The 12,960-nt window shown below is 36.8% G+C and overlaps 1 protein-coding gene across 2 annotated transcripts in view; it reads right to left on the bottom strand.

Moving 5' to 3' along the window:
* PLCB1 (phospholipase C beta 1) overlaps window positions 1-12,960 on the bottom strand; it is a 646,359-nt gene that overhangs the window by 113,078 nt on the left and 520,321 nt on the right. For both annotated transcript variants that reach the window (XM_045528129.1, XM_045528130.1), the window contains 4 exons: window positions 11,240-11,404; window positions 9,774-9,873; window positions 8,634-8,738; window positions 7,526-7,635 (listed from right to left, as the gene is read on the bottom strand). In XM_045528129.1, the coding sequence (XP_045384085.1) occupies window positions 7,526-7,635; window positions 8,634-8,738; window positions 9,774-9,873; window positions 11,240-11,404 (480 nt within the window). The remainder of the gene's footprint in view (window positions 1-7,525; window positions 7,636-8,633; window positions 8,739-9,773; window positions 9,874-11,239; window positions 11,405-12,960) is intronic.

Raw genomic sequence — 12,960 nt, 5'->3', positions numbered from 1 at the left:
CAAGGTCACCAGTTTTTCCAGAATATTATGGGCAAGACTCATAATTTCATCATGCAGAAATCCAGTCCACTCAGGACAAACATGGGCAATGAGCATGGCTTTGTTAGAGCCAGCCTACTAATAACAAGAAAGAGCTTCCTCAAACATGCGTACAATTTGGACCTGAATGAAATTAGATAATGTACCTGCCTCCTATTTCTAAGAAATTCAGAATCATTCCTAAAAACTGTGTTTTGAAGTATGCTTTCTCAAGTGTTTAGGAGAGAGATACACTGATATTTGCAACCTACTTTAAAGTGCATCAAAACAGATGGATTAATATATGGAAAGAGGGATTTACATACCATTAAGTGAATGCATCAAAATTTTAATTGTGGAATTTAGGTGATTGATATATTGGTGTTCATTGTACAATTCTAACATTTACATAAGTTCGAAAATTTTCTAAGTAAAATATGGCAAAACTCTTATATTTGGAAGAGTCTACGTGGGTGAGTTAGAAGCAAAAGACAGCTGGACTTCAGGTTTTTCAGCTTTTTAATTAACATTTACCAAGTAAAGTGATTTTGGTGGGCTTTTATTTTTTTTTGGCAATTAATGTCCAGCAAGTTCTTCCAGCAGTAACTGAAATATGTATGCAACTGATTTTTGACACAGCAAGACTGTGTCATCATATACATTTATGTGGTATCTCTTTGTTGAAAAATGAGTGACAGCTGTAAGTTTACATGTAGATGTATGAATTTTTATTACTGTCAGTCTCTTCCTCCATGTTGTAAGGTCTATGAGAGCATCTGACTTTTCTCATCATTTTATATACATAATGTCCAGCACAGTGACTGACATATGGTTGTGTTAAAAACATTTACTGAATGAATGAATGAATGAATACATACTTAGTTTCCTGCTTGTGCACAATCAATAGGTATTACTGGCAAAGTCCTGAAACTAGAGAACTACCTAAATGTTATGCTAAAATAAGAAAAATATTTTTAATGAATGGATAAATCAATGAATGAAAAGAATGAAGATGCTGTTCCTTCTGTTGTCTATAGTTAGAAAATCCGTATTCAACTCATAATTGCAGCAGGTTATTTAGAAAGCTATTAAAGGGTGAAAGGACATAGCTCTACACAGTATTTTATATATGTGTTGTATATTAAAGTTCCTAACACCTTTATTAGAAATGCTTTAATACAGTTTCCAAAGAAATCAGAAAGAATAAATTCTTTGCAGTTAGACAGAAATCATAAATTCCCAGAGAATGTAGACCAACCACCCTTTACATTTACCCCGTGGGAATTATCTTTGAAATTAATTAAGCCAAATCATTTGGCAAAGACTATGGCCAATCAGTCACTGAAAAAATTCTGGATAAATCCCAGAAAAGAGTGTCTCCTGGAGCCTTTCCCAGATGTGTGTGATTAAGCTGACATTTTGGAGTGGATGCAATTGATGGATTTCATCTGGGGAGAATCATGCACTTGCACGTGACCGATGTAGGACTCCAAAGCAGTGGTTCTCAATGTGTAGTCCCTGGACCAGCATCAGCCTCCCTGCAAATTGTTGTAGATGTAAATTCTTGGGTCCACCCCAAACCTACTGAATCAGAAACTCTAGGGATGGGGCCTATCAATTAGTGGTTTAAGAAGCTATCCAGGTGAATGTGATACCTGCTGAAGTTTGAGAGCCTCCATACTCAAACTATAGTCCATGGGCCAGCATCATCATCATCATCACCTGGAAGCTTGTCAGAATTGCAAAATTCTGTGACCTATGCCAGACTTATTGAATGCGAAACTGCATTGTAACAAGATCCTCAGGTGATCTGTATGCACATTTAAAAAAATAATTTTTATTGTGTATATTTAAGGCATACAATATGATGTTATAAGACACTTATATGTAGTAAAATGGTTACCATAGTGGAACAAATGAACATGTCCATCATCTCATATAGTTACCAATTTTGTCCTCCTTTGGCAAGAGCAGCTATAATCTATTTATTTAGCAAAAATCATAAATACAATACACTATTGTTAACTAGAGTCCTCATGTTATACATCAGATCTTTTGACTTGTTTATCCTACATATTTGCTACTTTGTATCCTTTGACCTACATCTCCCCATTTCCTCCCCTGTACACACATTCAAATTTGAGAAGCTCTGCTCTAAAGCAGAACGAAAAACTTCATCATTAATTGAGTTATATTTTATAATCTCTATGGCATTGGGCATGGGCATGGATTACAATACTCAAATTTCTGGATTCCATCCCTATTTTAGGTAGATGAACTCAAAGCCCCTCATTAAAATCCACTGGAATTTTAACACATTTTATGGAGGAGATTTGTAAAAGCAGGTGAATTGAGCCAATGATTGACGAGTTTCAACTCACGTGAATCTATAGTCTTCTCTTGATACCTTATTTAAAAAGACCCTAGTTCTCCAATTTATTGGCCACTGATATGCAGCAAGCATTCCACCATTACGAGCAATGGTTCTCTCTTCTGAAAATGGAGATTACTATATTTTATCCAGGGCATCCTATAAAAGTGCTTTGTCAGCTTCAAAGCTGTATAGCATAGAAATGAAAGAAATGGTGTAATTATTTAAAGGCTATTTCCTAAAAGGCAAACTTTTTCTTCCTACTTTTCAGATGTCTTAAAATTCAGGGATTTGGATAAAGTATTGTTTCTCTAAGTTGATATTTTACTAATTTTTTATTTGAGGAAGAAGATTTAAGGGGGAAGATTTTCATTTAAAGAGAGTCCAAAATGAACAGTAAACCTCATCGTTGAATTTAGTGCCAAGTTCTTAACCTGTGGATTAAGTATCAAGCTTTTGTCTCGGAGAAATTAAACGGTACCCAAGACCTTATTGCATGAAACACTATATCCTTAAGAGTATCACCTTGGCTTATTTTGCTGTTGGGTTATTTTATTGGTGAAATTCACATCATTAATTCAAATAATCAAATCCCATTGAAGAAGCCAGGGGGCCATACACCGAATTAGGAAATATTTTCAAGTTATTTTAGGTAAACTTCAGCTCACTCATAATAAGAACATGAGTCAGACAATGTAAAAAGTAGGTCTCTTGCAATAAATGAAATTTTAGTGTTACCAAAGCTCTCCTTTTTCAACATCAACATTATGCGAAGACCACTCACACACCTTCCCTTGTACTATGCGGACATAGATGACATTGGGAATTCTGGGGAACAGAAATTTTGGACTTGAGGGCTGAGTAAGGTTTGGAGCATCAGGTACTCTGTCTTAGATCACAACTTTTCTAAGTCTGGAAATGAATGCTTGGCAAATGAATTCAGCTTTTGTAACTTGTAAGTTGGCCAGGTAATGCACAAACTAATCAAATAGAACCCACAAAGGAAAACCTATCTTACTGAAAAACAAGTTCTGACAATATCCAGTGATTTTTCAAAACAAAAAAAAAAAAAAAAAAAAAAAAAAAAAGGAGGAAAATTCTTGACATTCTATTCAACTAAAAATTCAGTTCAAAGCATGTTACTATTTAAGGTAAAGGTCTTATATTCTGCGCTCACTCCCAGGTAACAGAGGACAGAAAGATGAAGGAAGGGCCAGCCCTTGCTAAAGGCTACCAGAAATTAGTTTTGTTACAGAGGTAGTGTATATGGTGTGGTGTAGATCCTTGTTACGCAAAGTGTGCTCCAAAGACCAGCAGCATCCCATCACCAGGGGGCTTACTAGAGTCTCAGGCCCCACCCAAGACCCACTGAATCAGGGTCAGCATTTTGACATATACCCTGGTCTGCACGCTAAACTTCGAGAAGTGCTAATGTAGTACATGAATTACGGAGTCAGATTGCCTGGGTTTCAATCCCAACTCTGTGCCTTACTAAGTGTGTGGCATTGGGCAAGGAATTTCACCCCTCAGTGCCTCAGTTGTCTCATTTGTTAAATGAAAATAATAGTCATTAGGACATGTGGATATTTTAAGACTTAAGTGAGTTAATACAGTAAAGGGCTCAATCCAGTGCCAAGTACACGGCAAGCGCTCAGTAAATGTTACATTTATTTTTTTCCCCACTCCTCTGACATGCTGAAACACATGTTCAGATTTTGCATTTTGACATTAATGCTATCACATAATATTTTCTAATCAATATATTAGATATTTACTTTTCCCTTTTACAGGTGTATTTTAAAAATAGAAAAAATATGTTACGGATATTTCATTAGGCATTTCTGTAATTACATTAAAGTATTCAGCCTGTGAAATATTTTTTTAAAATCTATAAAATATACGTACATAGAAAACATGATAGAAGGACATATACCAAAATGTTCACAGTATTTGCAGGATTACTAAGGGTTATTTTTTTGTTTGTTTTTTTTTTTTTAGTTTACTATGTTTTTAAATTTTTCTAAATGACTATTTAGAGGAATAACTATAAATGCTATACTTTGTTAGAATTCATGTTAGACTCCTGTATCTTTACTAACCCACTACCCTGAATTATGACTTTAAGAAAGACAAAATAAATCCAGCAATTTAATTCTCTACTATTCCCACTTCCAACCATTATTCAGATTATATATATATAAAACCTAAATATATACTTTGAATTATGTATGATCTAAATATATAATATATTCAGATCATATACATATAATCTAAATATTATATATATAATCTGAATAATCTCTTTTCACTTTATCTGAAATAAGTGTCTATTGTTTAAATCAAGGGGAAAAATTCAACTTTCCTATTTATTTGCTTTGCAAATTATTCTATGAAGATAACTTATTAAGACTATTAAAAATCTGGTCATAATTTTGCAGTCCAATGAAGTCTTTAATTTTCAAATAGAAATGACCTTTAGAAGCATCACATTAAAAGGATTATACTAAAAAAGTCTGTGATGCTAAAATAGTGTCTCCAGTGCCTGCCATGTCCTAGATAGAATTTTCTTGTGAGAAACCCACAGCTACTTATTTTCAGTGGCCTCATTCAAACAAACTTACATTATACCAAGACAAGATAAAAAAGATACTGGGGTTCAGAGGTGTGAAGTGACTTTTCTTTCCTAGCATTACATGGTAAGGAAAAATGATTTCTTTTCCTTGAGTTTCAAAAATGAGGCCAGTTAAGGATTTAGATATTTCAAAGGAAAAAAAAAACAAAACATATTTTTCTCTATTAGACCAAAATGGAGTCTATGTGATTCAATGCCTCTAAAATTATTTCTAAATCTAAAAATGTCCAAATATTCTCTAAGTTTAGCCAACATTATAGATTTCTGAAAATCCTTTCTGATCACCTTTTCAAAAGGAGAAACAAAAATAAGATTGACCTAAAACTCTACTTCTGTATTTCTATACCCCTTAATGTTCTATTCTCCCCAAATAGCATTTTGACAAGTGATGTCTGTCTGATACAAAAATAAGGCTTTCAAAGGACACCAATCTGTGAAAAGATCCCTGCAATCTCAAAGGTCCTAGTTTACCCACTTCTTAGAGTGACTTTTTCCCCCACTCATTGGAGAAGTGGTCTCTCTGAGGCACCATCAGCAATATATTCCATTATGAGATGTTTCGCTCAATTGCTGTACTATATAAACTGAAATATGGTCGTGTCAAAATGTTCTTTTGAAGTGGGTGCTTACTCTTACAGATGATGGCTAACAGAAGTTGATAATATAAGAAGTAATGTTTCTAAATAGTGAAAATACATGTAATTTACTTAAAAATGCTTTCTTTTAACTTCTATTTCTTAGAAAATAAAATACATCCAGTTGATTAAAAGGATTAAAAGGAGATTCTTGTTTCCTAAGCCAGGTGTAGTGGTGCTTGCTTGTAATCCCAGCTACTAGGGAGACTGAGGCAGGAGGATTACTTGAGCCCAGGAGCTCAAGGCTAGCCTGGTATCATAGTGAGACCCAGTGGCAAAAAATAAAAAAATAAAAAAAAATAATAATGATCATTAAAAAAAGAGAGATTCCTGTTTTCTAGTTAGAAAAGAATGCTATAAATAGTGATTTATTTATATCTACATAAATTATCTTGACCTTAAATTATATTTTATTAAATATCCTATTAGTAAAGCAGAAAAATGAGGAAAGAGTGGCAGAGCTTTCTGGATTTCTAAGGAGAGTTCTAATATCATACTGATGTCCATACGAGCAAAGTGAGAGATTCATAGAATTCTCTAGTCTTACTTAATCTTTCTAAAGGCCATGGGAAAGAAAAAAGCACTATTAGCACTGAAGAAATACCAGAATTAAAGAAGTAATTAGTCTCAAATCTTTAAATTCTAGTTGGCAAGGAAAAAAATTCAGAAAGGGCACTCATTCTTGAACTTAATTATAAAACCGCAAGCTATTTAGCATTGTTGGTTTCCCTAGAAGCAAAACTAGACCTGAGGATTCTTGGGCAGATGATTTATTGTGAGAATGCTCTTGGGAGAAAAATGTAGGGGAATGAGAAAGCAAGAGAAGAGACAGGAAAAAGATAAGAGGAAATGTGGTCTCAGGGAAACTCTAGCCTCAGCCTGATCCCCTGGGGAGCTCTGGAGCATGAACTGCAACAGAGAAGTTGTCCGCCCAGAAGCCAGGACCTGAGCTGTTACTTTCCTGGATCTGCCAGTCACTGGGCATGGTTCGCCCCCTCTAAGGAGTAACATGCCAGGCATCTCTAGGCAAGGTGGTTCCCATCAGCCCAGGCCAGCCCTCAGGGAGTGGTTTTAGTTAACTCCTGCAGCAGCCCTGTGGCAGTGAGTGCAGCAGCCCCCAGAAGGAAATCTGAGCAGGGCACCAACAGATTCTGCTTCAAGCACATAAACACTCCTCCTTCTGTGGACTCCATGTAATCAGTGATTGCTTAGACTAATCCCTCATCAAATTCAAGCAGGGGCCCGAAGTGCTTTTCATTGTTTCATTTATCAAAAATTTTCAAAAATTTCTAAAATTCTATATTAAAAACAACCAAGGAAATAACCATAGATAATGCTAAAATATGTATTTACAAGATGTACATTGAAGATCTGTTCAAAATAGTGCAGCACTGCAAATATCCAGTAATTGAGGATTGGTCATTAAAAGTCATATAGTAGAAGAATACTTAATGACAGGGAAAATATTTGTATTAAGTAAAAATAAAAGGTTAAAACACAGACTGTGATTATTATCCCATTTGAGGAAAAAGGGAAACACTAAATGACTTGGTCATTATCTTCTTTAAGTGCCTTAATTGCCTTTCATTAGCATGAATTCATATAGAAACTTTCACCTGAAACAGCATGATATGTAGTGTTTAATGTGATCACAATATAAGATGTTGGTCTCCACTGAATGATGAAAGAGAATGAAATATGAAGAATTTAGTCCATCAGATAGATGTTTTGTAACATGGTGCTGAACTCTGTGAAAGTGTTGTTCCAATGTGCTATTTCTCCTGAGGTGTGATGTTAGTTAGGCAAACCCAGCAAGTAGGTGTGGAAATCATGCTTCGTGACATGCATATGATTAGACCACTCTCTCACCTCTTTCTTTACTTCTTCTTCATCTTCCAGTGTCAAAGCAGCCAGTTGCTTAGCTCTCTGCTCCATCAGATTCACATATCGGATTGGGTTTGACAAAGCTTCAATCACATCTAAATAGAAAGAGACATTTTAGGTCAAAGGTCCTAGAGGTACTGATGACCAATCCATCATCTGTCCATCCATTCAGCCCTCCATTCATGCATTCATTCATTATCCATCTACCCACCCATCTATCCACCCATTCATCATCCATCTTTCATGCTTCCATCTACCCACATAAGTATGTACTCGTCTATCCAACATTTTGGAAATGAGTGGGAGTCAGAACTCTGCTGAAACCTCAGGAAGAGAGAAATCACAAGAGTTCAGCCCTGAGAGCCAAACCGGAAAGGCTCCAACTCCAGTCCATCAACATTCTCGATTCTTTAGCTTCTTTTTCAGAGTTCCATCCATTCTAGCAATGACCCATGCACTTGTCTTACTTGTCTCAAATGATGTTTCACGAATGGAGATATTTTGCATAAAAAGCCCGCAAGAACAACCCAAAGATTTGGCAATGTGGGTTCACTCGCATGGCTGTGGCTAGCCAGTGGAGTACATTATGGCTGCCCTCTTTGGATGGGGCATGTGCTCCAAGTTTGTCATAGACCCCACCACTCTTCAGTGTCTTACACTGAGGCCACTTGGCACTATAAGCATTTACATTTATCATTCCAGGATGGCATCATTGTAAGTTAATTTTTCTAAACTTAGGACTCTGCCCATGAAAATGATCAGGGTTCTGAAACTAGCTGAAGGCACATTTATTGTATAGATCTAGACAACTGTAGTACCAGGTAGCATGGGTTAGGCAGTGCTGGGTCCGTGAGAATAAGACTACCTGTAAATAGATGTGTTCAAAACTGAGGCATTAGGATATACATTAAAATAAATTAAATTAAAATTTATTCACAAAAGCTTCAGCAATTTATCTCTAAACATACACAAAAAAATAGAGGTGATTCTGAGACCAAAATCTCCTGCTTTCGTTTGGTCCAGTTTTCCTTCCACTAAGGCACAAACATATGGATGACCCAGATGGAAATGTCTCTCGTGTTAGGTTGTTTACCTGCATATGTATCCGGCACGTAGTCTTTCACTTCTATGTAGACAAACACAGCTGGCAGCGTCAGGGGCTGGTTTCTTTCATTCCTCAGACAGATATAGTGATAGCCTAGAGGGTGACAATAATACTGTGTATCACGTGCCTTCTTCGCAATATTAGTTATAACCATGAACATGTATATGATGGAACTATATATTTTTGGTGACCTTGCATGACAAACATCCCTCTTTTTCATTTTAATCACATGGTTTTCGGTGATAAGGTCTTATTTTTCTCATGAGACAGGAAACCATTGTTGATTCTGATTTTTTTCCTTTCCAACCATACCTTCCTCCCAAAAGAGAATTCAAAATCATATGCCACAGATTTAATGACTGGCCCAAATTCACCTCCTCTGATAGAGTTATACTTGACATGATTTCTTGACTTGGACTTAGCATATCCTTTGCTTTGGCCAGTGGGATGTTAGTGACATGGCACAAGCAGTAGCTTAAAATGCAGGTGTAGAGTTGAGCTTGCCCTTCGCATTCCAGTGGTCTGCCAAGAGAAGCCCATGTTGTGGGTGCCACTATCCCTTCAGCCCATGCCGCAGAATGAGTACATGTGGAACAGACCTAAACCCAACCCACAGCTTGACGCACAGCTGTGCTGCTGAGCTCAGGCTAGATCAGCCAAATCCTACCACCCAGAGACCTGTGAGCATGAAGATAAATACTTGTATGTAAGTTTTCAGATTGTTACACGTAATTATTAAGGCAAGAGTTGACGAATATCCCATAGCATGTCACAAAAACATGTAACTGTCATTTTAATGATGCCATAGCCCTTGTTACATAATGAAATTACAAAGCAGCAAATAGTTTCCTAAATTATTCTTTTTCCTTTTTCTTTTTTTTTTGTGACGGAGTCTCACTATGTTGCCCAGGCTGGAGTGCAGTGGCTATTCACAGGTGTGATCACAGCACACTACAGCCTTGAACTCCTGGGCTCAAGCAATCCTCCTGCCCCAGCCTCCCAAGTAGCTGGGACTACAGGTGTGTGCCACTGCACCTGGCTGTCTAAGTCATTCTTTAATAATCATGTACGGCAGCAATGATTTCCTTTGCAACTTTGATAAAAAGTTTCTCACCACACTATCCATACCTGGCCGAATGGCTTGCACTGGCAAGATCCGGTGGCCGATAAATTTACCTCCTTCTTCATAAACTGCTATCCTCAAGCAGGCCAGAGAAGGAAGAACCACCTGTGGGGACATTAAGGACACACCTGGTTACAAGAATGAGCAATTCTAAGAAAGAATTAGGAAGGTATTATGCAATCAGGCCCCGCTTTTCCAAATCCGAGTAGAAGTTTCTACTTAGCCAATTTAGACAAAAAGTTAAGCTGTTGCTCTGTAAGTTAAATTTTCAGAAGGAGAAGACATGGGTCACCAGAGATAGGGCTTCGTCTATATTTTATCACCTTGCCCCTATGAGGCCATTGTTCAAAACGTAGGCCGTTTTATTTTTACATGAACATTTTCAATGTGGAAATGACAAAAGTTCTATGTTTAAACACAAAGAGTTAGTGGGCTTATCACCATGTAAACACTTAGTTTTAGATTTGCAAAGCAAATGACTTTTGTACCTTCATAGCAAAAATAAACACAAAAAAGTAACTTTCAGGATAGCTTTTAAAATATGATTGCTTTATAAATTTGTAAATTCCCAAATTAAGCAACAGTAATTACTCATTTCTTTGCTCAGTGTGAAACATCTGGAGTATGCAGTTATAGATCATGTCAAGAACATGAGATCAACTATCTCTAAAAATTTAATAACAGCAGCAAACACTGCTCCAGACATTCTGAAACTGTTGCTCATGTATTCACTTATGGAATATTCATAATAACCCTATGAAGTAGACACTATTACTAAACCCAGTTAACATATAAAAAAAAATCTCAGAGCACAGAGAGCTTTCATATAGATATTCTCTTTGCAGAAGACTGCCTTTGTAGATATTTTGGTCAGATAAAAGCAAAGGGTAGGATAAGAATGTCTACTCTACTTTCTCCTGGGCTTATTTTCTTCCTTTATTTGATAAACAATGCATGAAGATTTGCTTTTTGGTGAATACCAGAGAGAAATGTTCAGTCGAGCATGATAGGTTTTAACTTTATCAGACAGAAGCCAGACAGGATAGAATGACCAGGTGCCAGTGGTTAAAAATTCAAGGGAGTTCAATCACTATTCTTTTTAAAGGAAGTATGGACTTCCTTTCTCTCAGCCACCATGTTATTCCCTTTTCCCCTTTCTACTTCATTTGAGTTCTAATGAAAATGTATCATTTTTCACTTGTATGATGAAACACTATTAATTAAATTTATATGTTTTGCTAGTCTTCCAAATGAGGCATACTAGAATAAACTGATTTATAACATGATTCTGAAAATCCAAACAAGTGTTTAATAGAGATCTTGAAGAATTTTCAGGATGGCTTTCAAAAGTTACTGCTTTACAAATGTGTAAATTTCCAAATGAAACAAATAATTCCTCATTTCATTATTTTCTCAGTGTAAAACACCTGGAAAATGCAGTTACATCTTATGTCAAGAACATAAGACCAACCTTTTTGAACACAATAGGTTCTTCTTCCCAGATAGGATTTACAGCATTTCCTTGGGATGTTTTGGTCTTAAATGCCTTCCTCCTTGTGTCCACAGGCAAACCAAACATATCCACTTCCACGTAAGTCCCCACTTTCTTATCAGAGAGAAACTGACCTGAAATAATCTAGAAAATAAATAAATAAATAAATGAAGAAAGTCTTGATATATGAGTAACACAGACATAAGAGAATACTTTAAAGAGCTAAAAATGCTGCTGGTGAATGTTGAATTATAAGCAAAATGAAATGGAAGCAAGAGGAGATATATGATTTCTCTTTCACTTGAGTTGGTAGAGGAACATAGAAAATGGTGAGGTTGGAAAGAATCAATTAATAAGACGGAGTAGCTCAGGAAGGATAAATGAGCACATGCCCACTTTAAGCCATCGGCACCTGTTTACCATTACCCCTAACCTCACCTGGTTAGCTCTCTCCACAATTGTGGGGATCCTTTGTGTAGCTACAGAACTAATGGATATTGTGGAGATAAAAGAGATGTTAAAAGTACATATTTGTAAAATGTCTTCCACGTCTGTCTCTTTTTCGAACTCTATTTTCAAAATCCGAGGGATCTGTCAGCCATCATAAAGGTTGATGGAGGCAAACACTTGTCCTACTCTGCTTTATGGCAGGGAGAGGAACATCAGAGAGCAAGAGCTGAGATAGCAAAGCTGGTGAATGAATCTGGGTTGTGTAGTCAGAACAAAGTTGCCGGCTGGTCAAGAGCTTTATGAGCTCAAGTCCATGAAAGGGGACAGAATTGCCAAGATTATGGCTGGACCAGAAATCGGACACCTTGGCGGCATGATTACAGCCATCAGAGGCCTAGAGAAGTCAAAGGCAGCTACACGTTGATGCCATTAGAAATTCTGAACAAGTCAGAGAGAAAGTCATCAGGAAGCCTCTCTGAATTTGTCCTGGGACAACCCATTTCTGTTTGTTCTGGATGTTCTATTTGGCTTTCATGGGATCTGCTAGAAATGATCTCTTTGTTTTAACCTGAGAACCATGTAAGCAGGCATTTCACAACATGTTTGGAACATACAAGTTGTTTGAGTCCCATTGGGAATTCAGATTTACCACAGATTTTGTATGCTTAAGATGTTTGATCAAAGTAGAGTCCTACACTAAATTAATGACACTAAACTGCAATGTTCTCATCAGTAAAACAGGATGACACAGCATCTGTGAGCTCGTAAGTCCATTCTGGCACTATCATGTGCCACTGTCACGTCTATGCCAGAAGATCAAGACAAAGGCACAACTGGACAGATCTGAGCTGTGTCTTGGCTCTAGCTGTAATGTTAAAGGCAGGATTCTACTGCAGTGTGGCCTGTCCATTCAGGGCACACTCAGCCTAGAACAGCCTCTCTAGTCTGGAAGGAAGCAGCAGGTTACACTTGTCGGGGATTCAGCTATTTCCCCTTCACAACTCAACTTACTTTCCTGCCTCTATGTCATTGTTTTGTAATGGCTTACACTGTCACAGTAGAATTTTCATGACAAAATAAATAAGCAAGCAATATGTTCAAAACAAGATGAATCTGCAAACAAGGCAAAAGCATTATTAATTTGGCCCAACTCTAACAACAATGGGCAAAGACTCTGAAAATAGCATCCCATCAGCACATGATGATTATGAGTTTATCTTAATCACACTTGACAGGAATTAAATATCCTT

The sequence above is a fragment of the Lemur catta genome, chromosome 17, assembly GCF_020740605.2.
Source record: "Lemur catta isolate mLemCat1 chromosome 17, mLemCat1.pri, whole genome shotgun sequence".
NCBI lineage: Eukaryota > Metazoa > Chordata > Mammalia > Primates > Lemuridae > Lemur > Lemur catta.
Note: the sequence above shows the minus strand (reverse complement) of the source record. Positions and strands in the feature narration are given on the sequence as shown.